The sequence below is a fragment of the Oratosquilla oratoria genome, chromosome 32 (genome assembly GCF_046742065.1).
Source record: "Oratosquilla oratoria isolate Oo_2021 chromosome 32, ASM4674206v1, whole genome shotgun sequence".
Lineage (NCBI taxonomy): Eukaryota > Metazoa > Arthropoda > Malacostraca > Stomatopoda > Squillidae > Oratosquilla > Oratosquilla oratoria.
The window spans coordinates 49,803,137-49,827,492 of NC_134808.1; the positions used below are offsets into that span (position 1 = coordinate 49,803,137).

The following is a 24,356-nucleotide window of genomic DNA, read 5'->3' on the forward strand; positions in this document are numbered from 1 at the left end:
GTGCTGGAACTTTTGCCAAGCCCCCGGCCGAGCCAACAGAATTGATCGAGGTACTATGTTTCCCGACATTTTGAAGAATGGGCGTATAAGATATTGTCTTCGCGTTCTTCTTCTTCTTCTTTTTCTTCTTCCTCGCGTTTTTCTTCGCGTTCTTCTTCGCATTCTGCTTTGCGTTCTTCTTCACGTTCTTTTTCGTGCTGGGGATCCCATGCTGGGGTTTCGCCCTGAGGCTGAAGGGGAAAACGAGGGATTTGAGCGCGGAAAGCTGCGACCGTAGGCCGCTGTTTGTGCATCCAAACCCCCGGCTGAGCCAACAGAATTGATCGAGGTACTATGTTTCCCGACATTTTGAAGAATGGGCGTATAAGATATTGTCTCTTCTTCTTCTTCCTCGCGTTCTTCTTCGCGTTCTTCTCATTCTACTTCGTGTTCTTCTTCACGTTCTTCTTCGTGCTGGAACTTTTGTCAGTTTTTGGCCGAGCCAACAGAATTGATCGAGGTACTATGTTTCCCGACATTTTGAAGAATGGGCGTATAAGATATTGTTTTCTTCTTCTTCGCGTTTTTCTTCTTCTTCTTCGCGTTCTTCTTCTTCTTCTTCGCGTTCTTCTTCTTCTTCTTCTTCGCGTTCTTCTTCTTCTTCTTCGCGTTCTTCTTCTTCTTCTTCGCGTTCTTCTTCTTCTTCTTCGCGTTCTTCTTCTTCTTCTTCTTCGCGTTCTTCTTCTTCTTCTTCTTCGCGTTCTTCTTCTTCTTCTTCTTCGCGTTCTTCTTCTTCTTCTTCGCGTTCTTCTTCTTCTTCTTCGCGTTCTTCTTCTTCTTCGCGTTCTTCTTCTTCTTCTTCGCGTTCTTCTTCTTCTTCTTCGCGTTCTTCTTCTTCTTCGCGTTCTTCTTCTTCTTCGCGTTCTTCTTCTTCTTCTTCGCGTTCTTCTTCTTCTTCTTCTTCGCGTTCTTCTTCTTCTTCGCGTTCTTCTTCTTCGCGTTCTTCTTCTTCGCGTTCTTCTTCTTCGCGTTCTTCTTCTTCGCGTTCTTCTTCTTCTTCGCGTTCTTCTTCTTCTTCGCGTTCTTCTTCTTCTTCTTCTTCGCGTTCTTCTTCTTCTTCTTCTTCTTCTTCTTCCTCTTCGCGTACTTCTTCTTCGCGTACTTCTTCTTCGCGTACTTCTTCTTCTTCGCGTTCTTCTTCTTCTTCGCGTTCTTCTTCTTCGCGTTTTTCTTCTTCGTGTTGTTCTACTTCGCGTTCTTCTTATTCTTCGCGTTCTTCGTGTTCTACTTCGCGTTCTTCTTCTTCTTCTTCGCGTTCTTCTTCTTCGCTTTCTTCTTCGCGTTCTTCTTCTTCTTCGCGTTCTAAGAAGAAGAAGAACGCGAAGAAGAGGAAGAACGCGAAGAAGAAGAGGAAGAACGCGAAGAAGAAGAACGCGAAGAAAAAGAAGATGAAGAACGCGAAGAAGAGGAAGAACGCGAATTAGAAGAAGAACGCGAAGAAAAAGAAGATGAAGAACGCGAAGAAGAAGAACACGAAGAAGAGGAAGAACGCGAAGAAGAAGAATGCGAAGAGGAAGAAGAACGCGTTCTTCCTCGCGTTTTTCTTCCTCGCGTTCTTCTTCTTCTTCGCGTTCTAAGAACGCGAAGAACGCGAAGAAGAACGCGAGGAGGAAGAAGAAGAACGCGAGGAGGAAGAAGAGGAAGAAGAAGAACGCGAGGAGGAAGAAGAAGAAGAACGCGAGGAGGAGGAGGAAGAAGAACGCGAGGAGGAGGAAGAAGAGGAAGAAGAAGAACGCGAGGAGGAAGAAGAGGATGAAGAAGAACTCGAGGAGGAGGAAGAAGAAGAAGAAGAAGAAGAGGAGGAAGAAGAAGAACGCGAGGATGAAGAAGAAGAACGCGAGGAGGAGGAAGAACGCGAGGAGGAGGAAGAACGCGAGGAGGAGGAAGAACGCGAGGAGGAGGAAGAGGAAGAAGAAGAACGCGAGGAAGAAGAAGAACGCGAGGAAGAAGAAGAACGCGAGGAAGAAGAAGAACGCGAGGAAGAAGAAGAACGCGAGGAAGAAGAAGAACGCGAGGAAGAAGAAGAACGCGAGGAAGAAGAAGAACGCGAAGAAGAAGAGGAACGAGGAGGAGGAGGAAGAGGAACGAGGAGGAGGAGGAAGAGGAACGAGGAGGAGGACGAAGAAGAACGAGGAGGAAGAAGAAGAACGAGGAGGAAGAAGAAGAACGAGGAGGATGAAGAAGAACGCGAGGAGGAAGAAGAAGAACGCGAGGAGGAAGAAGAGGAAGAAGAAGAACGCGAGGAGGAAGAAGAGGAAGAAGAAGAACGCGAGGAGGAAGAAGAAGAACGCGAGGAGGAAGAAGAAGAACGCGAGGAGGAAGAAGAGGAAGAAGAAGAACGCGAGGAGGAGGAGGAAGAACACGAGGAGGAGGAGGAAGAAGAACACGAGGAGGAGGAGGAAGAACACGAGGAGGAGGAGGAGGAAGAACACGAGGAGGAGGAGGAAGAACACGTGGAGGAGGAGGAGGAGGAAGAACACGAGGAGGAGGAAGAACAAGAACGCGAGGAGGAGGAAGAACAAGAACGCGAGGAGGAGGAAGAAGAAGAACGCGATGAGGAGGAAGAAGAAGAACGCGAGGAGGAGGAAGAAGAAGAACGCGAGGAGGAGGAAGAAGAAGAACGCGAGGAGGAGGAACAAGAAGAACGCGAGGAGGAGGAAGAAGAAGAACGCGAGGAGGAGGAAGAACAAGAACGCGAGGAGGAGGAAGAACAAGAACGCGAGGAGGAGGAAGAACAAGAACGCGAGGAGGAGGAAGAACAAGAACGCGAGGAGGAGGAAGAACAAGAACGCGAGGAGGAGGAAGAACAAGAACGCGAGGAGGAGGAAGAACAAGAACGCGAGGAGGAGGAAGAAGAAGAACGCGAGGAGGAGGAAGAAGAACGCGAGGAGGAGGAAGAAGAAGAACGCGAGGAGGAGGAAGAAGAGGAAGAAGAAGAACGCGAGGAGGAGGAAGAGGAGGAAGAAGAGGAAGAAGAAGAACGCGAGGAGGAAGAAGAAGAACGCGAGGAGGAGGAAGAAGAGGAAGAAGAAGAACGCGAGGAGGAGGAAGAAGAACGCGAGGAGGAGGAAGAAGAGGAAGAAGAACGCGAGGAGGAGGAAGAAGAAGAACGCGAGGAGGAGGAAGACGAAGAAGAAGTCGAGGAGGAGGAAGAAGAAGAACGCGAGGAGGAGGAAGAACAAGAACGCGAGGAGGAGGAAGAACAAGAACGCGAGGAGGAGGAAGAACAAGAACGCGAGGAGGAGGAAGAACAAGAACGCGAGGAGGAGGAAGAACAAGAACGCGAGGAGGAGGAAGAAGAAGAACGCGAGGAGGAGGAGGAAGAAGAACGCGTGGAGGAGGAGGAAGAAGAAGAACTCGAGGAGGAGGATGAAGAAGAAGAACGCGAGGAGGAGGAAGAAGAAGAACGCGAGGAGGAGGAAGAAGAAGAACGCGAGAGGAGGAAGAAGAAGAACGCGAGGAGGAGGAAGAAGAACGCGAGGAGGAGGAAGAAGAAGAACGCGAGGAGGAGGAAGAACAAGAACGCGAGGAGGAGGAAGAACAAGAACGCGAGGAGGAGGAAGAACAAGAACGCGAGGAGGAGGAAGAACAAGAACGCGAGGAGGAGGAAGAAGAAGAACGCGAGGAGGAGGAAGAACAAGAACGCGAGGAGGAGGAAGAACAAGAACGCGAGGAGGAGGAAGAAGAAGAACGCGAGGAGGAGGAAGAAGAAGAACGCGAGGAGGAGGAAGAAGAAGAACGCGAGGAGGAGGAAGAACAAGAACGCGAGGAGGAAGAACGCATTCTTCCTCGCATTCTTCTTCTTCTTCCTCCTCGCGTTCTTCTTCTTCCTCCTCCTCGCGTTCTTCTTCTTCCTCTTCTTCCTCCTCCTCGCGTTCTTCTTCTTCCTCCTCCTCGCGTTCTTCTTCTTCCTCTTCTTCCTCCTCCTCGCGTTCTTCTTCTTCCTCCTCCTCGCGTTCTTCTTCTTCCTCTTCTTCCTCCTCCTCGCGTTCTTCTTCTTCCTCTTCTTCCTCCTCCTCGCGTTCTTCTTCTTCCTCTTCTTCCTCCTCCTCGCGTTCTTCTTCTTCCTCTTCTTCCTCCTCGCGTTCTTCTTCCTCTTCTTCCTCCTCCTCGCGTTCTTCTTCTTCTTCTTCTTCTTCCTCTTCTTCCTCCTCCTCGCGTTCTTCTTCTTCCTCTTCTTCCTCCTCCTCGCGTTCTTCTTCTTCCTCTTCTTCCTCCTCCTCGCGTTCTTCTTCTTCCTCTTCTTCCTCCTCCTCGCGTTCTTCTTCTTCCTCTTCTTCCTCATCCTCGACTTCTTCTTCTTCCTCGTCATCCTCATCGCCTTCTTCTTCCTCTTCGTCCTCCTCCTCGCGTTCTTCTTCCTCCTCGCGTTCTTCTTCTTCTTCCTCATCTACTTACTCCTCTCGTTATTCTTCTTCTTCCTCTTCCTCCTCCTCTTCGTTCCTCTTCTTCCTCCTCGCGTTCTTCTTCCTCTTATTCCTCCTCGCGTTCTTCGTCCTCCTCGCGTTCTTCTTCTTCCTCCTCGCGTTCTTCTTCTTCTTCTTCCTCCTCGCGTTCTTCTTCCTCCTCGCGTTCTTCTTCTTCTTCCTCCTCTTCTTCTTCCTCGCGTTCTTCTTCCTCCTCGCGTTCTTCTTCTTCCTCTTCTTCCTCCTCGCGTTCTTCTTCTTCCTCTTCTTCCTCCTCACGTTCTTCTTCTTCCTCTTCTTCCTCCTCCTCGCGTTCTTCGTCTTCTTCGTCCTCCTCGAGTTCTTCTTCTTCTTCCTCCTCGCGTTCTTCTTCTTCCTCCTCCGCGCGTTCTTCTTCTTCCTCCTCCTCGCGTTCTTCTTCTTCCTCCTCCTCGCGTTCTTCTTCTTCTTCTTCTTCCTCCTCCTTGTTCTTCCTCTAGTCCTCCTCCTCGCGTTCTTCTTCTTCTTCCTCCTCGCGTTCTTCTTCGTCTTCCTCCTCGCGTTCTTCCTCTTCTTCCTCCTCGCGTTCCTCTTCTTCCTTCTCGCGTTCTTCTTCTTCTTCCTCCTCGCGTTCTTCTTCCTCCTCGCGTTCTTCTTCTTCCTCCTCGCGTTCTTCTTCTTCTTCTTCCTCCTCGCGTTCTTCTTCCTCCTCGCGTTCTTCTTCTTCTTCCTCCTCTTCTTCCTCCTAGCGTTCTTCTTCTTCTTCCTCCTCGAGTTCTTCTTCATCCTCCTCCTCTTATTCCTCCTCGCGTTCTTCTTCTTCTTCCTCCTCGCGTTCTTCTTCTTCCTCTTCTTCCTCCTCCCGTTCTTCTTCCTCCTCTTCTTCCTCCTCGCGTTCTTCTTCTTCTTCCTCCTCGCGTTCTTCTTCTTCTTCCTCCTCTTCTTCCTCCTCGCGTTCTTCTTCTTCTTCCTCCTCACGTTCTTCTTCTTCCTCCTCTTCTTCCTCGCGTTCTTCTTCTTCCTCCTCCTCGCGTTCTTCTTCTTCCTCATCATCCACCTCGACTTCTTCCTCGTCCTCCTCCTCGCGTTCTTCTTCTTCTTCTTCCTCCTCGCGTTCTTCTTCTTCTTCCTCCTCGCGTTCTTCTTCTTCTTCCTCCTCTTCTTCCTCCTCGCGTTCTTCTTCTTCTTCCTCCTCTTCTTCCTCCTCGCGTTCTTCTTCTTCCTCCTCGCGTTCTTGTTCTTCCTCCTCCTCGCGTTCTTCTTCTTCCTCCTCCTCGCGTTCTTCTTCTTCCTCCTCCTCGCGTTCTTCTTCTTCCTCTTCTTCCTCCTCGCGTTCTTCTTCTTCCTCCTCCTCGCGTTCTTCTTCTTCCTCTTCTTCCTCCTCCTCGCGTTCTTCTTCTTCCTCTTCTTCCTCCTCCTCGCGTTCTTCTTCTTCCTCTTCTTCCTCCTCGCGTTCTTCTTCTTCCTCTTCTTCCTCCTCGCGTTCTTCTTCTTCCTCCTCTTCTTCCTCCTCGCGTTCTTCTTCTTCTTCTTCCTCCTCTTCTTCCTCCTCGCGTTCTTCTTCTTCCTCATCTTATTCCTCCTCGCCATCTTCTTCATCTTCTTCTTCCTCTTCTTCCTCCTCCTCGCGTTCTTCTTCTTCCTCTTCTTCCTCCTCCTCGCGTTCTTCTTCTTCCTCTTCTTCCTCCTCCTCGCGTTCTTCTTCTTCCTCTTCTTCCTCCTCCTCGCGTTCTTCTTCTTCCTCTTCTTCCTCCTCCTCGCGTTCTTCTTCTTCCTCGTCGTCCTCCTCGCGGTCTTCTACCTCTACTTCCTCCTCCTCGCGTTCTTCTTCTTCTTCCTCCTCGCGTTCTTCTTCTTCTTCCTCCTCGCGTTCTTCTTCTTCCTCCTCGCGTTCTTCTTCTTCCTCCTCTTCTTCCTCCTCGCGTTCTTCTTCTTCTTTCTCCTCTTCTTCCTCTTTTTATTCTTCTTCTTTCTCCTCTTCTTCCTCTTTTTCTTCTTCTTCTTCTTCCTCCTCTTCTTCCTCCTCGCGTTCTTCTTCTTCGTCCTCCTCTTGTTCTTCTTCCTCCTCGCGTTCTTCTTCTTCTTCCTCTTCCTCCTCCTCGCGTTCTTCTTCTTCTTCCTCTTCCTCCTCCTCGCGTTCCTCTTCTTCCTTCTCGCGTTCTTCTTCTTCTTCCTCCTCGCGTTCTTCTTCCTCCTCGCGTTCTTCTTCCTCCTCGCGTTCTTCTTCCTCCTCGCGTTCTTCTTCCTCCTCGCGTTCTTCTTCCTCCCCGCGTTCTTCTTCCTCCTCGCGTTCTTCTTCTTCTTCCTCCTCTTCTTCTTCCTCGCGTTCTTCTTCCTCCTCGCGTTCTTCTTCTTCCTCTTCTTCCTCCTCGCGTTCTTCTTCTTCCTCCTCGCGTTCTTCTTCTTCTTCTTCCTCCTCGCGTTCTTCTTCTTCTTCCTCCTCGCGTTCTTCTTCTTCCTCCTCCTCGCGTTCTTCTTCTTCCTCATCCTCGAGGTCTTCTTCTTCATCATCCTCGAGTTCTTCTTCTTCCTCTTCTTCCTCCTCCTCGCGTTCTTCCTCTTCCTCCTCCTCGCGTTCTTCTTCTTCTTCCTCCTCGCGTTCTTCTTCTTCTTCCTCCTCGCGTTCTTCTTCTTCGTCCTCCTCGCGTTCTTCTTCTTCTTCCTCCTCTTCTTCTTCCTCGCGTTCTTCTTCCTCCTCGAGTTCTTCTTCTTCCTCTTCTTCCTCCTCGCGTTCTTCTTCTTCCTCTTCTTCCTCCTCACGTTCTTCTTCTTCCTCTTCTTCCTCCTCCTCGCGTTCTTCTTCTTCCTCCTCGCGTTCCTTCTTCTTCCTTCTCGCGTTCTTCTTCTTCTTCTTCTTCTTCCCTCGCGTTCTTCTTCCTCCTTCTTCTTCTTCCTCCTCGCGTTCTTCTTCTTCTTCTTCGCGTTCCTTTTCTTCTTCTTCCTCGCGTTCTTCTTCTTCTTCCTCCTCTCTTCTTCCTCCTCGCGTTCTTCTTCTTCCTCTTCTTTCTTCCTCGCGTTCCTCTTCTTCTTCCTCGCGTTCTTCTTCTTCTTCGCGTTCTCTTCCTCGCGCGTTCTTCTTCTTCTTCCTCCTCGCGTTCTTCTTCTTCTTCCTCGCGTTCTTCTTCTTCTCCTCCTCGCGTTCTTCTTCTTCCTCCTCGCGTTCTTCTTCTTCTTTCCTCTTCCTCCCTCTCTCGCGTTCTTCTTCTTCTTTCCTCCTCGCGTTCTTCTTCTTCTTCTCGCGTTCTTCTTCTTCTTCCTCCTCGCGTTCTTCTTCCTCCCCGCGTTCTTCGTCCTCCGCGGGTTCATCTTCTTCCTCCTCGCGTTCTTCTTCCTCCTCGCGTTCTTCTTCCTCCTCGCGTTCTTCTTCTTCTTCTTCCTCTTCTTCCTCCTCGCGTTCTTCTTCTTCTTCTTCCTCCTCGCGTTCTTCTTCTTCTTCCTCTTCCTCCTCCTCGCGTTCTTCTTCTTCCTCCTCCTCGCGGTCTTCGTCTTCCTCGCGTTCTTCTTCGTCCTCCTCGCGTTCTTCTTCTTCCTCCTCGCGTTCTTCTTCTTCTTCCTCCTCGCGTTCTTCTTCTTCTTCCTCCTCGCGTTCTTCTTCTTCTTCCTCCTCTTCTTCCTCCTCGCGTTCTTCTTCTTCTTCCTCCTCGCGTTCTTCTTCTTCCTCGCGTTCGGGTTCTTCCTCCTCCTCGCGTTCTTCTTCTTCCTCCTCCTCGCGTTCTTCTTCTTCCTCCTCCTCGCGGTCTTCTTCTTCCTCCTCCTCGCGGTCTTCTTCTTCCTCTTCTTCCTCCTCTCGTTCTTCTTCTTCCTCGTCTTCCTCCTCGCGTTCTTCTTCTTCCTCTTCTTCCTCCTCGCGTTCTTCTTCTTCCTCCTCGATCTCTTCTTCTTCCTCCTCGCGTTCTTCTTCTTCCTCTTCTTCCTCCTCGCGTTCTTCTTCTTCCTCTTCTTCCTCCTCGCGTTCTTCTTCTTCCTCTTCTTCCTCCTCGCGTTCTTCTTCTTCCTCTTCTTCCTCCTCGCGTTCTTCTTCTTCCTCTTCTTCCTCCTCCTCGCGTTCTTCTTCTTCCTCTTCTTCCTCCTCCTCGCGTTCTTCTTCTTCCTCTTCTTCCTCCTCCTCGCGTTCTTCTTCTTCCTCTTCTTCCTCCTCCTCGCGTTCTTCTTCTTCCTCTTCTTCCTCCTCCTCGCGTTCTTCTTCTTCTTCTTCTTCTTCTCGTTCTTCTTCTTCTTCTTCTTCTTCTTCTTCTTCTTCTTCTTCTTCTTCCTCTCCTCCTCCTCGCGTTCTTCTTCTTCCTCCGCGTTCTTCTTCCTCCTCCTCGCGTTCTTCTTCTTCCTCTTCTTCCTCCTCCTCGCGTTCTTCTTCTTCTCCTCCTCGCGTTCTTTCTTCTTCTCCTCGCGTTCTCTCTTCCTCCTCCTCGCGTTTCTTCTTCTTTCCTCCTCGCGTTCCTCTTCTTCCCTCGCGTTCTTCTTCTTCTTCTCCTCGCGTTCTTCTTCCTCCTCGCGTTCTTCTTCCTCCTCGCGTTCTTCTTCCTCCTCGCGTTCTTCTTCCTCCTCGCGTTCTTCTTCTTCTTCCTCCTCTTCTTCCTCCTCGCGTTCTTCTTCTTCTTTCTCCTCTTCTTCCTCTTGTTCTTCTTCTTCTTCCTCCTCTTCTTCCTCCTCGCGTTCTTCTTCTTCTTCCTCCTCTTGTTCTTCTTCCTCCTCGCGTTCTTCTTCTTCTTCCTCTTCCTCCTCCTCGCGTTCTTCTTCTTCTTCCTCTTCCTCCTCCTCGCGTTCCTCTTCTTCCTTCTCGCGTTCTTCTTCTTCTTCCTCCTCGCGTTCTTCTTCCTCCTCGCGTTCTTCTTCCTCCTCGCGTTCTTCTTCCTCCTCGCGTTCTTCTTCCTCCTCGCGTTCTTCTTCTTCTTCCTCCTCTTCTTCCTCCTCGCGTTCTTCTTCCTCCTCGCGTTCTTCTTCCTCCTCGCGTTCTTCTTCTTCTTCCTCCTCGCGTTCTTCTTCCTCCTCTTGTTCTTCTTCCTCCTCGCGTTCTTCTTCTTCTTCCTCCTCTTCCTCCTCCTCGCGTTCTTCTTCTTCTTCCTCCTCGCGATCTTCTTCTTCCTCATCGCGTTCTTCTACTTCCTCTTCCTCGCGTTCTTCTTCTTCTTCCTCCTCTTCCTCCTCCTCGCGTTCATCTTCTTCCTCCTGTTCCTCTTCTTCCTCCTCGCGTTCTTCTTCTTCTTCTTCCTCCTCGCGTTCTTCTTCTTCTTCCTCCTCGCGTTCTTCTTCTTCCTCCTCGCGTTCTTCTTCTTCCTCCTCTTCTTCCTCCTCGCGTTCTTCTTCTTCCTCTTCCTCCTCGCGTTCTTCTTCTTCCTCTTCTTCCTCCTCGCGTTCTTCTTCTTCTTCCTCCTCTTCTTCCTCCTCGCGTTCTTCTTCTTCTTCCTCCTCGCGTTCTTCTTCTTCTTCCTCCTCTTCTTCCTCTTCTTCCTCCTCGAGTTCTTCTTCCTCTTCTTCCTCCTCGCGTTCTTCTTCCTCCTCGCGTTCTTCTTCTTCTTCCTCCTCTTCTTCTTCCTCGCGTTCTTCTTCCTCCTCGCGTTCTTCTTCTTCTTCCTCCTCTTCTTCCTCCTCGCGTTCTTCTTCTTCTTCCTCCTCGCGTTCTTCTTCTTCTTCCTATTTTTCCTCCTCTTCTTCCTCCTCGCGTTCTTCTTCTTCTTCCTCCTCCTCGCGTTCTTCTTCTTCCTCTTCTTCCTCCTCCTCGCGTTCTTCTTCCTCCTCGCGTTCTTCTTCCTCCTCCTCGCGTTCTTCTTCCTCCTCGCGTTCTTCTTCTTCCTCGCGTTCTTCTTCCTCCTCGCGTTCTTCTTCTTCTTCCTCCTCTTCTTCCTCCTCGCGTTCTTCTTCTTCTTCCACCACTACTACCTCCTCGCGTACGTCTTCTTCATCCACCTCTTCTTCCTCCTCCTCGCGTTCTTCTTCTTCCTCCTCCTCGCGTTCTTCTTCTTCCTCTTCTTCCTCCTCCTCGCGTTCTTCTTCTTTCTTCCTCCTCCTCGCGTTCTTCTTCTTCTTCTTCTTCTTCTTCTTCTTCTTCCTCCTCGCGGTCTTCTTCTTCTTCCTCCTCTTCTTCCTCCTCGCGTTCTTCTTCTTCCTCCTCGCGTTCTTCTTCTTCCTCCTCGCGTTCTTCTTCTTCCTCCTCGCGTTCTTCTTCTTCTTCCTCATCTAGTTCTTCTTCTACTTCCTCATCTTCCTCCTCCTCGCGTTCTTCTTCTTCTTCCTCCTCCTCGCGTTCTTCTTCTTCCTCCTCTTCTTCCTCCTCCTCGCGTTCTTCTTCTTCCTCCTCCTCGCGTTTCTTCTTCTTCCTCTTCTTCTCCTCCTCGCGTTCTTCTTCTTCCTGTTCTTCCTCCTCCTCGTGTTCTTCTTCTTCTTCTTCTTCCTCCTCGTGTTCTTCTTCTTCTTCTTCTTCCTCCTCGAGTTCTTCTTCTTCCTCCTCTTCTTCCTCCTCGCGTTCTTCTTCTTCTTCTTCTTCTTCTTCCTCCTCCTCGCGTTCTTCTTCTTCTTCATCCTCCTCGCGTTCTTCTTCTTCCTCCTCGCGTTCTTCTTCTTCTTCTTCCTCCTCCTCGCGTTCTTCTTCTTCCTCTTCTTCCTCCTCCTCGCGTTCTTCTTCTTCCTCTTCTTCCTCCTCCTCGCGTTCTTCTTCTTACTCTTCTTCCTCCTCCACGCGTTCTTCTTCTTCCTCCTCCTCGCGTTCTTCTTCTTCTTCCTCCTCCTCGCGTTCTTCTTCTTCCTCCTCGCGTTCTTCTTCTTCTTCTTCCTCCTCGCGTTCTTCTTCCTCCTCGCGTTCTTCTTCTTCTTCCTCCTCTTCTTCTTCCTCGCGTTCTTCTTCTTCTTTCTCCTCTTCTTCCTCTTCTTGTTCTTCTTCTTCCTCCTCTTCTTCCTCCTCGCGTTCTTCCTCTTCTTCCTCCTCTTGTTCTTCTTCCTCCTCGCGTTCTTCTTCTTCTTCCTCTTCCTCCTCCTCGCGTTCTTCTTCTTCTTCCTCTTCTTCCTCCTCCTCGCGTTCCTCTTCTTCCTTCTCGCGTTCTTCTTCTTCCTCCTCGCGTTCTTCTTCCTCCTCGCGTTCTTCTTCCTCCTCGCGTTCTTCTTCCTCCTCGCGTTCTTCTTCCTCCTCGCGTTCTTCTTCCTCCTCGCGTTCTTCTTCCTCCTCGCGTTCTTCTTCTTCTTCCTCCTCTTCTTCCTCCTCGCGTTCTTCTTCCTCCTCGCGTTCTTCTTCCTCCTCGCGTTCTTCTTCTTCTTCCTCCTCTTGTTCTTCTTCCTCCTCGCGTTCTTCTTCCTCCTCGCGTTCTTCTTCTTCTTCCTCCTCTTCCTCCTCCTCGCGTTCTTCTTCTTCTTCCTCCTCGCGTTCTTCTTCTTCCTCCTCCTCGCGTTCTTCTTCTTCCTCCTCCGCGTTCTTCTTCTTCCTCCTCCTCGCGTTCTTCTTCTTCCTCTTCTTCCTCCTCCTCGCGTTCTTCCTCTTCCTCCTCCTCGCGTTCTTCTTCTTCTTCCTCCTCGCGTTCTTCTTCTTCTTCCTCCTCGCGTTCTTCTTCTTCTTCCTCCTCGCGTTCTTCTTGTTCTTCTTCCTCCACGTCTTCTTCTTCTTGTTCTTCTTCCTCCTCGCGTTCTTCTTCTTCTTCCTCCTCTTCTTCCTCCTCGCGTTCTTCTTCTTCATCCTCTTCCTCCTCCTCCTCGCGTCCCTCTTCTTCCTCTTCCTCCTCCTCGCGTTCCTCTTCTTCCTCCTCGCGTTCCTCTTCTTCCTTCTCGCGTTCTTCCTTCTTCTTCCTCCTCGCGTTCTTCTTCCTCCTCGCGTTCTTCTTCCTCCTCGCGTTCTTCTTCCTCCTCGCGTTCTTCTTCTTCTTCCTCCTCTTCTTCCTCCTCGCGTTCTTCTTCTTCTTCCTCCTCTTCTTCCTCCTCGCGTTCTTCTTCTTCCTCTTCTTCCTCGCGTTCTTCTTCTTCCTCTTCTTCCTCGCATTCTTCTTCTTCTTCTTCTTCCTCGCGTTCTTCTTCTTCTTCCTCCTCTTCCTCCTCCTCGCGTTCTTCTTCTTCTTCCTCCTCCTCGCGTTCTTCTTCTTCCTCCTCGCATTCTTCTTCTTCCTCTTCTTCCTCGCGTTCTTCTTCTTCCTCTTCTTCCTCGCGTTCTTCTTCTTCCTCTTCTTCCTCGCGTTCTTCTTCTTCCTCTTCTTCGCGTTCTTCCTCTTCTTCGCGTTCTTCTTCTTCTTCGCGTTCTTCTTCTTCTTCGCATTCTTCTTCTTCTTCGCGTTCTTCTTCTTCTTCTTCTTCTTCTTCCTCTTCTTCCTCCTCGCGTTCTTCTTCTTCCTCTTCCTCCTCCTCGCGTTCCTCTTCTTCCTCCTCGCGTTCCTCTTCTTCCTTCTCGCGTTCTTCTTCTTCTTCCTCCTCGCGTTCTTCTTCATCCTCTTCCTTCCTCCTCGCGTTCTTCTTCCTCCTCGCGTTCTTCTTCCTCCTCGCGTTCTTCTTCCTCCTCGCGTTCTTCTTCTTCTTCCTCCTCTTCTTCCTCCTCGCGTTCTTCTTCTTCTTCCTCCTCGCGTTCTTCTTCTTCCTTCTCTTCTTCCTCCTCCTCGCGTTCTTCTTCTTCCTCCTCCTCGCGTTCTTCTTCTTCCTCTTCTTCCTCCTCGCGTTCTTCTTCCTCTTCCTCCTCCTCGCGTTCGTCTTCTTCCTCCTCCTCGCGTTCTTCTTCTTCTTCCTCCTCGCGTTCTTCTTCTTCTTCCTCCTCTTCTTCCTCCTCGCGTTCTTCTTCTTCTTTCCTCCTCTTGTTCTTCTTCCTCCTCGCGTTCTTCTTCTTCCTCCTCGCGTTCGTCTTCGTCCTCCTCGCGTTCTTCTTCTTCCTCCTCTTCTTCCTCCTCGCGTTCTTCTTCTTCCTCTTCCTCCTCGCGTTCTTCTTCTTCCTCTTCTTCCTCCTCGCGTTCTTCCTCCTCCTCGCGTTCTTCTTCTTCCTCTTCTTCCTCCTCGCGTTCTTCTTCTTCCTCCTGTTCCTCTTCTTCCTCCTCCTCGAGTTCTTCTTCTTCTTCCTCTTCTTCCACCCCCTCGCGTTCTTCTTCTTCCTCTTCTTCCTCCTCCTCGCGTTCTTCTTCTTCCTCTTCTTCCTCCTCCTCGCGTTCTTCTTCTTCTCTTCTTCCTCCTCCTCGCGTTCTTCTTCTTCTTCCTCCTCCTCCTCCTCCTCTGGCCTTCTTCTTCCTCCTCGTCCTCCTCCTCTGGCCTTCTTCTTCTTCCTCCTCCTCCTCTGGCCTTCTTCTTCCTCCTCGTCCTCCTCCTCTGGCGTTCTTCTTCTTCCTTCTCCTCCTCCTCCGGCCTTCTTCTTCCTCCTCCTCTGGCCTTCTTCTTCCTCCTCGTCCTCCTTCTCTGGCCTTCTTCTTCCTCCTCCTCCTCTGGCCTTCTTCTTCCTCCTCCTCTGGCCTTCTTCTTCCTCCTCCTACTCTGGCCTTCTTCTTCCTCCTCCTCCTCTTCCTCCTCGCGTTCTTCTTCTTCTTTCTCCTCTTCTTCCTCTTGTTCTTCTTCTTCTTCCTCGACTTCTTCCTCCTCGCGTTCTTCTTCTTCTTCCTCCTCTTGTTCTTCTTCCTCCTCGCGTTCTTCTTCTTCTTCCTCTTCCTCCTCCTCGCGTTCTTCTTCTTCTTCCTCTTCCTCCTCCTCGCGTTCCTCTTCTTCCTTCTCGCGTTCTTCTTCTTCTTCCTCCTCGCGTTCTTCTTCCTCCTCGCGTTCTTCTTCCTCCTCGCGTTCTTCTTCCTCCTCGCGTTCTTCTTCCTCCTCGCGTTCTTCTTCCTCCTCGCGTTCTTCTTCCTCCTCGCGTTCTTCTTCTTCTTCCTCCTCTTCTTCCTCCTCGCGTTCTTCTTCCTCCTCGCGTTCTTCTTCCTCCTCGCGTTCTTCTTCTTCTTCCTCCTCTTGTTCTTCTTCCTCCTCGCGTTCTTCTTCTTCCTCCTCGCGTTCTTCTTCTTCTTCCTCCTCTTCCTCCTCCTCGCGTTCTTCTTCTTCTTCCTCCTCGCGTTCTTCTTCTTCCTCCTCCTCGCGTTCTTCTCTTCTTCCTCCTCCTCGCGTTCTTCTTCTTCCTCCTCCTCGCGTTCTTCTTCTTCCTCTTCTTCTTCCTCCTCCTCGCGTTCTTCCTCTTCTTCCTCCTCGCGTTCTTCTTCTTCTTCCTCCTCGCGTTCTTCTTCTTCTTCCTCCTCGCGTTCTTCTTCTTCTTCCTCTTCTCGTTCTTCTTCTTCTTCCTCCTCTTCTTACTCTTGTTCTTCTTCCTCCTCGCGTTCTTCTTCTTCTTCCTCTTCTTCCTCCTCCTCGCGTTCTTCTTCTTCCTCTTCTTCCTCCTCGCGTTCTTCTTCCTCTTCTTCCTCCTCGCGTTCTTCTTCTTCCTCCTGTTCCTCTTCTTCCTCCTCGCGTTCTTCTTCTTCTTCTTCCTCCTCCTCGCGTTCTTCTTCTTCTTCCTCCTCGCGTTCTTCTTCTTCCTCCTCGCGTTCTTCCTCCTCCTCGCGTTCTTCTTCTTCCTCTTCTTCCTCCTCGCGTTCTTCTTCTTCCTCCTGTTCCTCTTCTTCCTCCTCGCGTTCTTCTTCTTCTTCTTCCTCGCGTTCTTCTTCCTCCTCTTCTTCCCTCTTCTTCCTCCTCCTCGCGTTCTTCTTCTTCCTCCTCCTCGCGTTCTTCTTCTTCCTCTTCTTCCTCCTCGCGTTCTTCTTCTTCTTCCTCCTCGCGTTCTTCTTCTTCTTCTTCCTCCTCTTCTTCCTCCTCGCGTTCTTCTTCTTCTTCTTCCTCCTCTTCTTCCTCCTCGCGTTCTTCTTCTTCTTCTTCCTCCTCTTCTTCCTCCTCGCGTTCTTCTTCATCCTCCTCGCGTTCTTCTTCTTCTTCCTCCTCGCGTTCTTCTTCCTCTTCCTCCTCCTCGCGTTCTTCTTCTTCTTCCTCCTCGCGTTCTTCTTCTTCCTCCTCCTCGCGTTCTTCTTCTTCCTCCTCCTCGCGTTCTTCTTCTTCCTCTTCTTCCTCCTCCTCGCGTTCTTCTCTTCCTCCTCGCGTTCTTCTTCTTCTTCTTCCTCCTCGCGTTCTTCTTCTTCTTCCTCCTCGCGTTCTTCTTCTTCCTCCTCGCGTTCTTCTTCTTCTTCCTCCTCTTCTTCCTCTTGTTCTTCTTCCTCCTCGCGTTCTTCTTCTTCTTCCTCCTCTTCTTCCTCCTCGCGTTCTTCTTCTTCCTCTTCCTCCTCGCGTTCTTCTTCTTCCTCTTCTTCCTCCTCGCGTTCTTCCTCCTCCTCGCGTTCTTCTTCTTCCTCTTCTTCATCCTCGCGTTCTTCTTCTTCCTCCTGTTCCTCTTCTTCCTCCTCGCGTTCTTCTTCTTCTTCCTCTTCTTCCTCCTCGCGTTCTTCTTCTTCCTCCTCACGTTCTTCTTCTTCCTCCTCTTCTTCCTCGCGTTCTTCTTCTTCCTCCTCTTCTTCCTCCTCGCGTTCTTCTTCTTCTTCCTCCTCGCGTTCTTTTTCTTCTTCCTCCTCTTCTTCCTCCTCGCGTTCTTCTTCTTCTTCCTCCTCTTCTTCCTCCTCGCGTTCTTCTTCTTCTTCCTCCTCGCGTTCTTCTTCTTCTTCCTCCTCTTCTTCCTCCTCGCGTTCTTCTTCTTCTTCCTCCTCTTCTTCCTCTCTTCTTCCTCCTCGCGTTCTTCTTCTTCCTCTTCTTCCTCCTCGCGTTCTTCTTCTTCCTCTTCTTCCTCCTCGCGTTCTTCTTCTTCCTCCTCGCGTTCTTCTTCTTCGTCTTCTTCCTCCTCGCGTTCTTCTGCTTCCTCCTCGCGTACTTCTACGTCCTCCTCGCGGTCTTCTTCTTCCTTCTTCTTCTTCCTCCGTTTCTTCTTCTCTTTCTTTCTTCCTTCCTCCTCGCGTTCTTCTTCTTCTTCTTCCTTCCTCCTTATTCTTCTTCTTACTCTTCTTCTTTTCTTCCTCCTCCTGTTTCTTCCTCTTCTTCTTCTTCTCTTCTTCTTTTCTCGCGTTCTTTCTTCTCCTCTTCTTCTTCTTCTTCTCCTCTTCTTCTCTTCGCGTTCTTCTTTCTTCTTCCTTCCTCCTCGTTCTTCTTCTCCTCCTCTTCTTCTTCTTCTTTTTCTTCTTCTTCTTCCTCCTCGCGTTCTTCTTCTTCTTCCTCTTCTTCCTCCTCGCGTTCTTCTTCTTCTTCCTCCTCGCGTTCTTCTTCTCTCTCTTCCTCCTCCTCGCGTTCTTCTTTCTTCTCTTCTCTTCTTCTTCTTCTTCTTCTTCCTCGCGTTCTTCTTCTTCCTCCTCGCGTTCTTCTTCTTCTTCTCCTCCTTTCTTCTTCTTCTTCTTCTTTCCTCCTCGCGTTCTTCTTCTTCCTCCTTCTTGTTCTTCTTCCTCCTCGCGTTCTTCTTCTTCTTCCTCCTTCTTGTTCTTCCTGTTCTTCTTCTTCTTCCTCCTTCTTTCTCCTTCTTCTTCCTCCTCCTTCCTCCTCTTTCTTCTTCTTCCTCCTCTTCTTTCCGCTTCTTCCTTCCTCTTCTTCTTCCTCCTCGCGTTCTTCTTCTTCTTCCTCCTCCTCTTCCTCCTTCGCGTTCTTCTTCTTCTTTCCTCGCGTTCTTCTTCTTCTTCCTCGCGTTCTTCTTCTTCCTCCTCGCGTTCTTCTTCTTCTTTTCCTCTTCTTCTTCCTCCTCATGTTCTTCTTCTTCCTCATCTTCTTCCTCTTTCTTCTTCTTCCTCCGTTCTTCTTCTTCTTCCTCCTCGCGTTCTTTTCTTCTTCTTCTTCTTCTTCTTCCTCCTCGCGTTCGCGTTCTTCTTCTTCCTCCTCTTTCTTCCTCTGCTTCTTCTTCCTCCTCGCGGTCTTCTTCTTCTTCCTCTTCTTCTTCTCCTCGCGTTCTTCTTCTTCCTCTTCTTCCTCCTCGCGTTCTTCTTCCTCATCTTCCTCCTCGAGTTCTTCTTCTTCCTCCTGTTCCTCTTCTTCATCCTCGAGTTCTTCTTCTTCTTCTTCCTCGAGTTCTTCTTCCTCCTCGCGTTCTTCTTCTTCTTCTTCCTCCTCGCGTTCTTCTTCCTCCTCGCGTTCTTCTTCTTCTTCCTCTCTTCTTCCTCCTCGCGTTCTTCTTCTTCTTCCTCCTCTTCTTCCTCCTCGCGTTCTTCTTCTTCCTCCTCGCGTTTTTTCTTCTTCTTCCTCCTTCTTCTTCCTCCTCGCGGTCTTCTTCCTCCTCTTCTTCCTCCTCTTCTTCCTCCTCGCGTTCTTCTTCTTCTTCCTCCTCTTCGTCCTCCTCGCGTTCTTCTTCTTCCTCCTCGCGTTCTTCTTCTTCTTCCTCCTCGCGTTCTTCTTCTTCTTCCTCCTCGCGTTCTTCTTCTTCTTCCTCCTCGCGTTCTTCTTCTTCTTCCTCCTCTTCTTCCTCCTCGCGTTCTTCTTCTTCTTCCTCCTCTTCTTCCTCGTGTTCTTCTTCCTCTTCGTGTTCTTCTTCTTCCTCTTCTTCCTCCTCGAGTTCTTCTTCTTCCTCCTGTTCATCTTCTTCCTCCTCGCGTTCTTCTTCTTCTTCCTCTTCCTCCTCCTCGCGTTCTTCTTCTTCTTCCTCTTCCTCCTCCTCGCGTTCCTCTTCTTCCTCCTCGCGTTCCTCTTCTTCCTTCTCGCGTTCTTCTTCTTCTTCCTCCTCGCGTTCTTCTTCCTCCTCGCGTTCTTCTTCCTCCTCGCGTTCTTCTTCTTCTTCCTCCTCTTCTTCCTCCTCGCGTTCTTCTTCTTCTTCCTCCTCTTCTTCCTCCTCGAGTTCTTCTTCTTCCTCCTCGCGTTAATCTTCTTCATCAACCTCTTCATCCTCATCGCGTTCTTCTTCTTCCTCCTCGCGTTTTTCTTCTCCTTCCTCCTCTTCTTCCTCCTCGCGTTCTTCTTCTTCTTCCTCCTCTTCTTCCTCCTCGCGTTCTTCTTCTTCTTCCTCCTCGCGTTCTTCTTCTTCTTCCTCCTCTTCTTCCTCCTCGCGTTCTTCTTCTTCTTCCTCCTCACGTTCTTCTTCTTCCTCCTCCTCGCGTACTTCGTCTTCCTCCTCCTCGCGTTCTTCTTCTTCCTCCTCCTCGCGTTCTTCTTCTTCCTCTTCTTCCTCCTCCTCGCGTTCTTCTTCTTCCTCCTCCTCGCGTTCTTCTTCTTCCTCCTCCTCGCGTTCTTCTTCTTCCTCCTCCTCGCGTTCTTCTTCTTCCTCCTCCTCGCGTTCTTCTTCTTCCTCCTCCTCGCGTTCTTCTTCTTCCTCTTCTTCCTCCTCGCGTTCTTCTTCTTCCTCCTGTTTCTTCCTCCTCGCGTTCTTCTTCTTCTTCTTCCTCGCGTTCTTCTTCTTCTTCCTCCTCGCGTTCTTCTTCTTCTTCCTCCTCGCGTTCTTCTTCTTCTTCCTCCTCTTCTTCCTCCTCGCGTTCTTCTTCTTCTTCCTCCTCGCGTTCTTCTTCTTCTTCCTCCTCTTCTTCCTCCTCGCGTTCTTCTTCTTCTTCCTCCTCTTCTTCCTCCTTGCGTTCTTCTTCTTCTTCCTCCTCGCGTTCTTCTTCTTCTTCCTCCTCGCGTTCTTCTTCTTCTTCCTCCTCTTCTTCCTCCTCGCGTTCTTCTTCTTCTTCCTCCTCTTCTTCCTCCTCGCGTTCTTCTTCTTCTTCCTCCTCACGTTCTTCTTCTTCCTCCTCCTCGCGTTCTTTCTTCCTCCTCGCGTTCTTCTTCTTCCTCTTCTTCCTCCTCCTCGCGTTCTTCTTCTTCCTCTTCTTCCTCCTCCTCGCGTTCTTCTTCTTCATCTTCTTCCTCCTCCTCGGGTTCTTCTTCTTCTTCCTCCTCGCGTTCTTCTTCTTCCTCTTCTTCCTCGCGTTCTTCTTCTTCCTCTTCTTCCTCGCATTCTTCTTCTTCCTCTTCTTCCTCGCGTTCTTCTTCTTCCTCTTCTTCCTCCTCGCGTTCTTCTTCTTCTTCCTCCTCTTCTTCCTCCTCGCGTTCTTCTTCTTCTTCCTCCTCTTCTTCCTCCTCGCGTTCTTCTTCTTCTTCCTCCTCTTCTTCCTCCTCGCGTTCTTCTTCTTCTTCCTCCTCTTCTTCCTCCTCGCGTTCTTCTTCTTCCTCTTCTTCCTCGCGTTCTTCTTCTTCCTCCTCGCGTTCTTCTTCTTCCTCTTCTTCCTCGCGTTCTTCTTCTTCCTCCTCCTCGCGCTCTTCTTCTTCCTCCTCCTCGCGGTCTTCTTCTTCCTCTTCTTCCTCCTCCTCTCGTTCTTCCTCTTCGTCTTCCTCCTCGACGAGTTCTTCTTCTTCCTCCTCTTCTTCCTCCTCGCGTTCTTCTTCTTCTTCCTCCTCGCGTTCTTTTTCTTCTTCCTCCTCTTCTTCCTCCTCGCGTTCTTCTTCCTCCTCGCGTTCTTCTTCTTCTTCCTCCTCTTCTTCCTCCTCGCGTTCTTCTTCTTCTTCCTCCTCTTCTTCCTCCTCTTCTTCCTCGTCATCTTCCTCCTCTTGTTCTTCTTCCTCCTCGCGTTCTTCTTCTTCTTCCTCTTCTTCCTCCTCGAGTTCTTCTTCTTCCTCTTCTTCCTCCTCCTCGCGTTCTTCTTCCTCTTCTTCCTCCTCGCGTTCTTCTTCTTCTTCCTCTTCTTCCTCCTCCTCGCGTTCTTCTTCTTCCTCTTCTTCCTCCTCCTCGCGTTCTTCTTCTTCCTCCTCGCGTTCTTCTTCTTCCTCTTCTTCCTCCTCGTGTTCTTATTCTTCCTCCTCCTCTTCTTCCTCCTGGTCTTCTTCTTCTTCCTCCTCTAGTTCTTCTTCTTCGTCCTCCTCTTCTTCCTCCTCTTCTTCCTCCTCGCGTTCTTCTTCTTCTTCCTCCTCTTCTTCCTCCTCGCGTTCTTCTTCTTCATCCTCGAGTTCTTCTCCTTCTTCCTCCTCGCTTTCTTCTTCTTCTTCCTCCTCCTCGCTTTCTTCTTCTTCTTCCTCCTCGCGTTCTTCTTCCTCCTCGCGTTCTTCTTCTTCTTCCCCCTCGACTTCCTCCTCGCGTTCTTCTTCTTCTTCCTCCTCTTCTTCCTCCTCGCGTTCTTCTTCTTCTTCCTCCTCGCGTTCTTCTTCTTCTTCCTCCTCTTCTTCCTCCTCCCCTTCTTCTTCTTCTTCCTCCTCTACTTCTTCTTCTTCCTCCTCTTCCTCCTCTAGTTCTTCTTCTTCTTCCTCCTCTTCTTCCTCCTCGCGTTCTTCTTCTTCCTCCTCTTCTTCCTCCTCGCGTTCTTCTTCTTCTTCCTCCTCTTCTTCCTCCTCGCGTTCTTCTTCTTCTTCCTCCTCTTCTTCCTCCTCGCGTTCTTCTTCTTCCTCCTCGCGTTCTTCTTCTTCCTCCTCGCGTTCTTCTTCTTCGTCCTCCTCGCGTTCTTCTTCTTCTTCCTCCTCTTCTTCCTCCTCGCGTTCTTCTTCTTCTTCCTCCTCTTCTTCCTCCTCGCGTTCTTCTTCTTCTTCCTCTTCTTCCTCCTCGCGTTCTTCTTCTTCTTCCTCTTCTTCCTCCTCGCGTTCTTCTTCTTCTTCCTCCTCGCGTTCTTCTTCTTCTTCCTCCTCTTCTTCCTCCTCGCGTTCTTCTTCTTCCTCCTCTTCTTCGCGTTCTTCTTCTTCTTCGCATTCTTCTTCTTCTTCGCGTTCTTCTTCTTCTTCTTCTTCTTCTTCGCGTTCATTCTGTTTTGCGTTCTTCTTCGGTTTCTTCTTCGCGTTCTTTTTCGTGCTTGGGATCCCATGCTGGGGTTTCGCCCCCGGCCGAAGGGGAAAACGAGGGATTTGAGCGCGGAAACCTGTGGCCGTAGGCTGCTGTTTGTGCAGCCAAGCCCCCGGCCGAGCCAACAGAATTGATCGAGGTACTATGTTTCCTGACATTTTGAAGAATGGGCGTATAAGATATTGCCCCGTGGCCTTAAAGATGAACATATGGAATTATTTCCAAAATTGTACAAAAACATAAAAAGGTTAAAACCTAGAATAGCTATGATAAATGATTTCCAACGTATAGTTCGAAAGTTTGTTGAGCTATTAAAGGACAATCCTGATTGCAAATATTCTGGCTCAAGGGAAGAGTATCTTAGTTTACCAGCTAAACTGCGAGCGAAGCGAGCTCCTAGCGCCGCAGGCCAAAGCGGTGACGTTAGTCACCATCGAAGGTCACTTGTAACACAATGAAAAAGTTACTCTTTCTTATTGAGGTGATCTTAGAATTATTATTATTATTATTATGATGCTCACTTAGGGCAACACTATTTGTAGTGAAGGTTGAGGTGATGGTGGTTCGAATCCTGCCACTGCCGAGCCGGACCAAGGGCATTCATAAAACTCCATACTACAAAGTCCTCTATAAGGGGCACAGGCCTAGCCTCCTGAAAGGGGGTTTTGCGACATTAAACCAAATCATCATCATTGTTATTATCATTTATGCATTATTATTACTTTTTTACTAATATTATTTTATTCTATTTTTTTCTTTTACTTGGTCACAATAGGCTGCATGACCAGATTGTGAGAGTCAACGGCATCGAGTGCAGAGGACTGGACCGGGCCAGTGTTATCCAGGCAGTTATTAATGGAGGTGGTATAGTGCACATGACAGTGAGACGACGAAGAATTGGGGGAAGGAGTCTTCACACTGCACACTTGCATTGTTTACACTTGCATCATGGCATCAGTCTCCAGACGGGCATCTACATCGCTAATATCTTGCACGGCAGCCCAGCTGCAAGAGAAGGCAGCTTAACTGTTGGAGACCGTGTGATTAACGTGAGTCAAGTGGTTAATGGAATTATGTTCTGGATGATGTTTTTGTTAATAGCAGACTAGGTTAGAAACCGTACTAATTGATAACTCAATTTCAGATTAATGGAAAACCAACCGATAACATTAACAACTGTGAGGAAGCTCAACAAATGTTGGACGCTGCAGGAGACATAGTACAACTCACAATTCTTAAGTCTCATGGTTCATCTTCATCATCTGCACCCCTTAGCTCTTCTTCAAGTGGACACAACATTACAGAGGATGATAAATCTACCGCCTCCTCACGTCCATATTCGAATCCAGCATCTCCAGCCAAAGACATGTCCTATGTATCCAGCTCAGGGAGAGCAGGAAGGAAGCTTGTACCAGGATCAGGCAGCACCTTACAAGGGGAGGAAGGTGGGGGAGGAGGAGGGCGAAAGTATGGCAGCAACGAACGCGTCTATAACGTCACAAAAGCTTCAGGGGAAAAGGGTTCGGGGTCGGGGCCGTGGGATCATTTTAAAAGTATTGTCAAGCCCAGAAAGCACAGCAAGGAGAGAAGTGAAAGTAGAGACAAGGAGGACAAAAAGAAGCACATGTCCCCTTCGTTAGAACAAGATAAGGACCTTGCTCTTGCTCAGCTTGATTCGGTCCTAGACTCGTACCACTCAAAGACAAGCAGCAGCAGCGGAGGAGGGACGAGCACTACTAAAAGGTCAAAGAAACGAGATAAGGAGAAGTCGGGAGGTACATGGCCTAAGTATCGTGGGGGCGGCATCAACACCTGGGATGGTGTTACCAGTACGGTTATACACACACAGAGAAGAAGAGAGAGGCAACCACTCTCTGTTTTACCAAACTGTAGTGTTTCTTCCCAGTATTCCTGCGAAGAAAAGTCGTACGATTTGTATCATCGAGATAAACGGGGCAGCCCGAGAAGTACTTCAAGTCCTCACAACCCCTCCAGTGCCAGAAGCTCAGGTTTTCCGGTCTACAAGAGTCCAAACAACAAAGGAATTACCTACAGTAACCCAGGGCCTACCTATCAGCAGTCAAGTAGCTTAATATATTCAACTCAGCCATCTGTCATGTTCTCAAGTCAGTCCTCATACACTACATCATCACCCAGAAATGTATCCGTCGAGAGAAAGAGTGAAGAATCAGAGCATGATAGAGACAGACTAAGTTCATTAACTCCATCAGATACATCTATAGATTTGTCTGTGACGTCAGGGAATATGGGTAAAGAAGTGTTAGAATATTACGTTAAAAAGAATCGAGGCAAATATCCACAAAGTGACAGCGAGAGCAACATGAGCCCAGTCGAGACCTGCGCACCCCAGAGCTTGAGCCTACCTCCTGTGTACGGATCCCGGCCGTCGCCCCTCCATCACGGTGGAGAACGCACACCGTCACATTCTAGAATATCGCATCCACATTCTGGGCCCTACTCACCTCCCAGTTCTACAATGCGATCTCCGACAGCATTCGCTCCGTATTCACCAGTGTCCCACCTTCCTCTCACTCATTCGCATAGCCATCCTCACACTTCGGTAGGATCATCAATTCCGAATCCTCTCCCTCGGTATTCTTCTCCTCCCACAATACTTTCAGGCGGATCCCATTTCCTACCGTCTGCAAGAAGTGGGGACAGTATACTCTCCTCACCCTCAGACAGAGACTCCAGAGACCGTTATGATCGTTTTGCTTCATCCCCAACTCCTCTAAGTGTATCAGGCATTTATTACCACTCGGCAACCCCTTCACTTGAAATTGGAGGAATACCTCACAAACCCAGAACAGTTCATCTGCATCCATACAGAGCTGATGAGCCTCAGCTTCCACTGTCACACACTTCTGGTCCACCGTCATACCACGACTACCAGCTCTCCATTGGCACGTTGTCAAGGAAGGTCAAGGAGGAAGAACGATTAAGGTAAAAAAAAAAACTTTGATTTTTCTTATATAGTTTGCCTCTCAGTCATTCAACATGCTCCAATTTCATCAGCAAACAACAACTGGCTCACCTCGCACATCTTTCCAATCTTTCTAACCACATTCAGCCCTTTATCTTGCTGCATAGGTTCTGACCTGGGCAGTGGGTGGGGAACAAGGATAACTTTTCATCCATAATGAGCAAAGATAGAAAGGAAATGAATGCATGATGGATGGGAGTGGTTGCAGCTTGTCTGGCTACCACCCTTATAAGTGAGAAGAAGCCTTTTGGAGATGCCAAGATAAGAGGGAGGTTGGAGGGCAGTGGAATATATAGGAAATGGAATGGGTGGGAGTAGTTTCTATGCCTTATTCTTTTTGGCTACCCCC

The 24,356-nt window shown here is 49.6% G+C and overlaps 1 protein-coding gene across 3 annotated transcripts in view; it reads left to right on the forward strand.

The window, feature by feature from the left end:
• Dlg5 (MAGUK family member discs large 5) overlaps positions 1-24,356 on the forward strand; it is a 451,629-nt gene that overhangs the window by 399,034 nt on the left and 28,239 nt on the right. For all 3 annotated transcript variants that reach the window (XM_076172266.1, XM_076172267.1, XM_076172268.1), the window contains 2 exons: positions 21,779-22,052; positions 22,148-23,967. In XM_076172266.1, the coding sequence (XP_076028381.1) occupies positions 21,779-22,052; positions 22,148-23,967 (2,094 nt within the window). The remainder of the gene's footprint in view (positions 1-21,778; positions 22,053-22,147; positions 23,968-24,356) is intronic.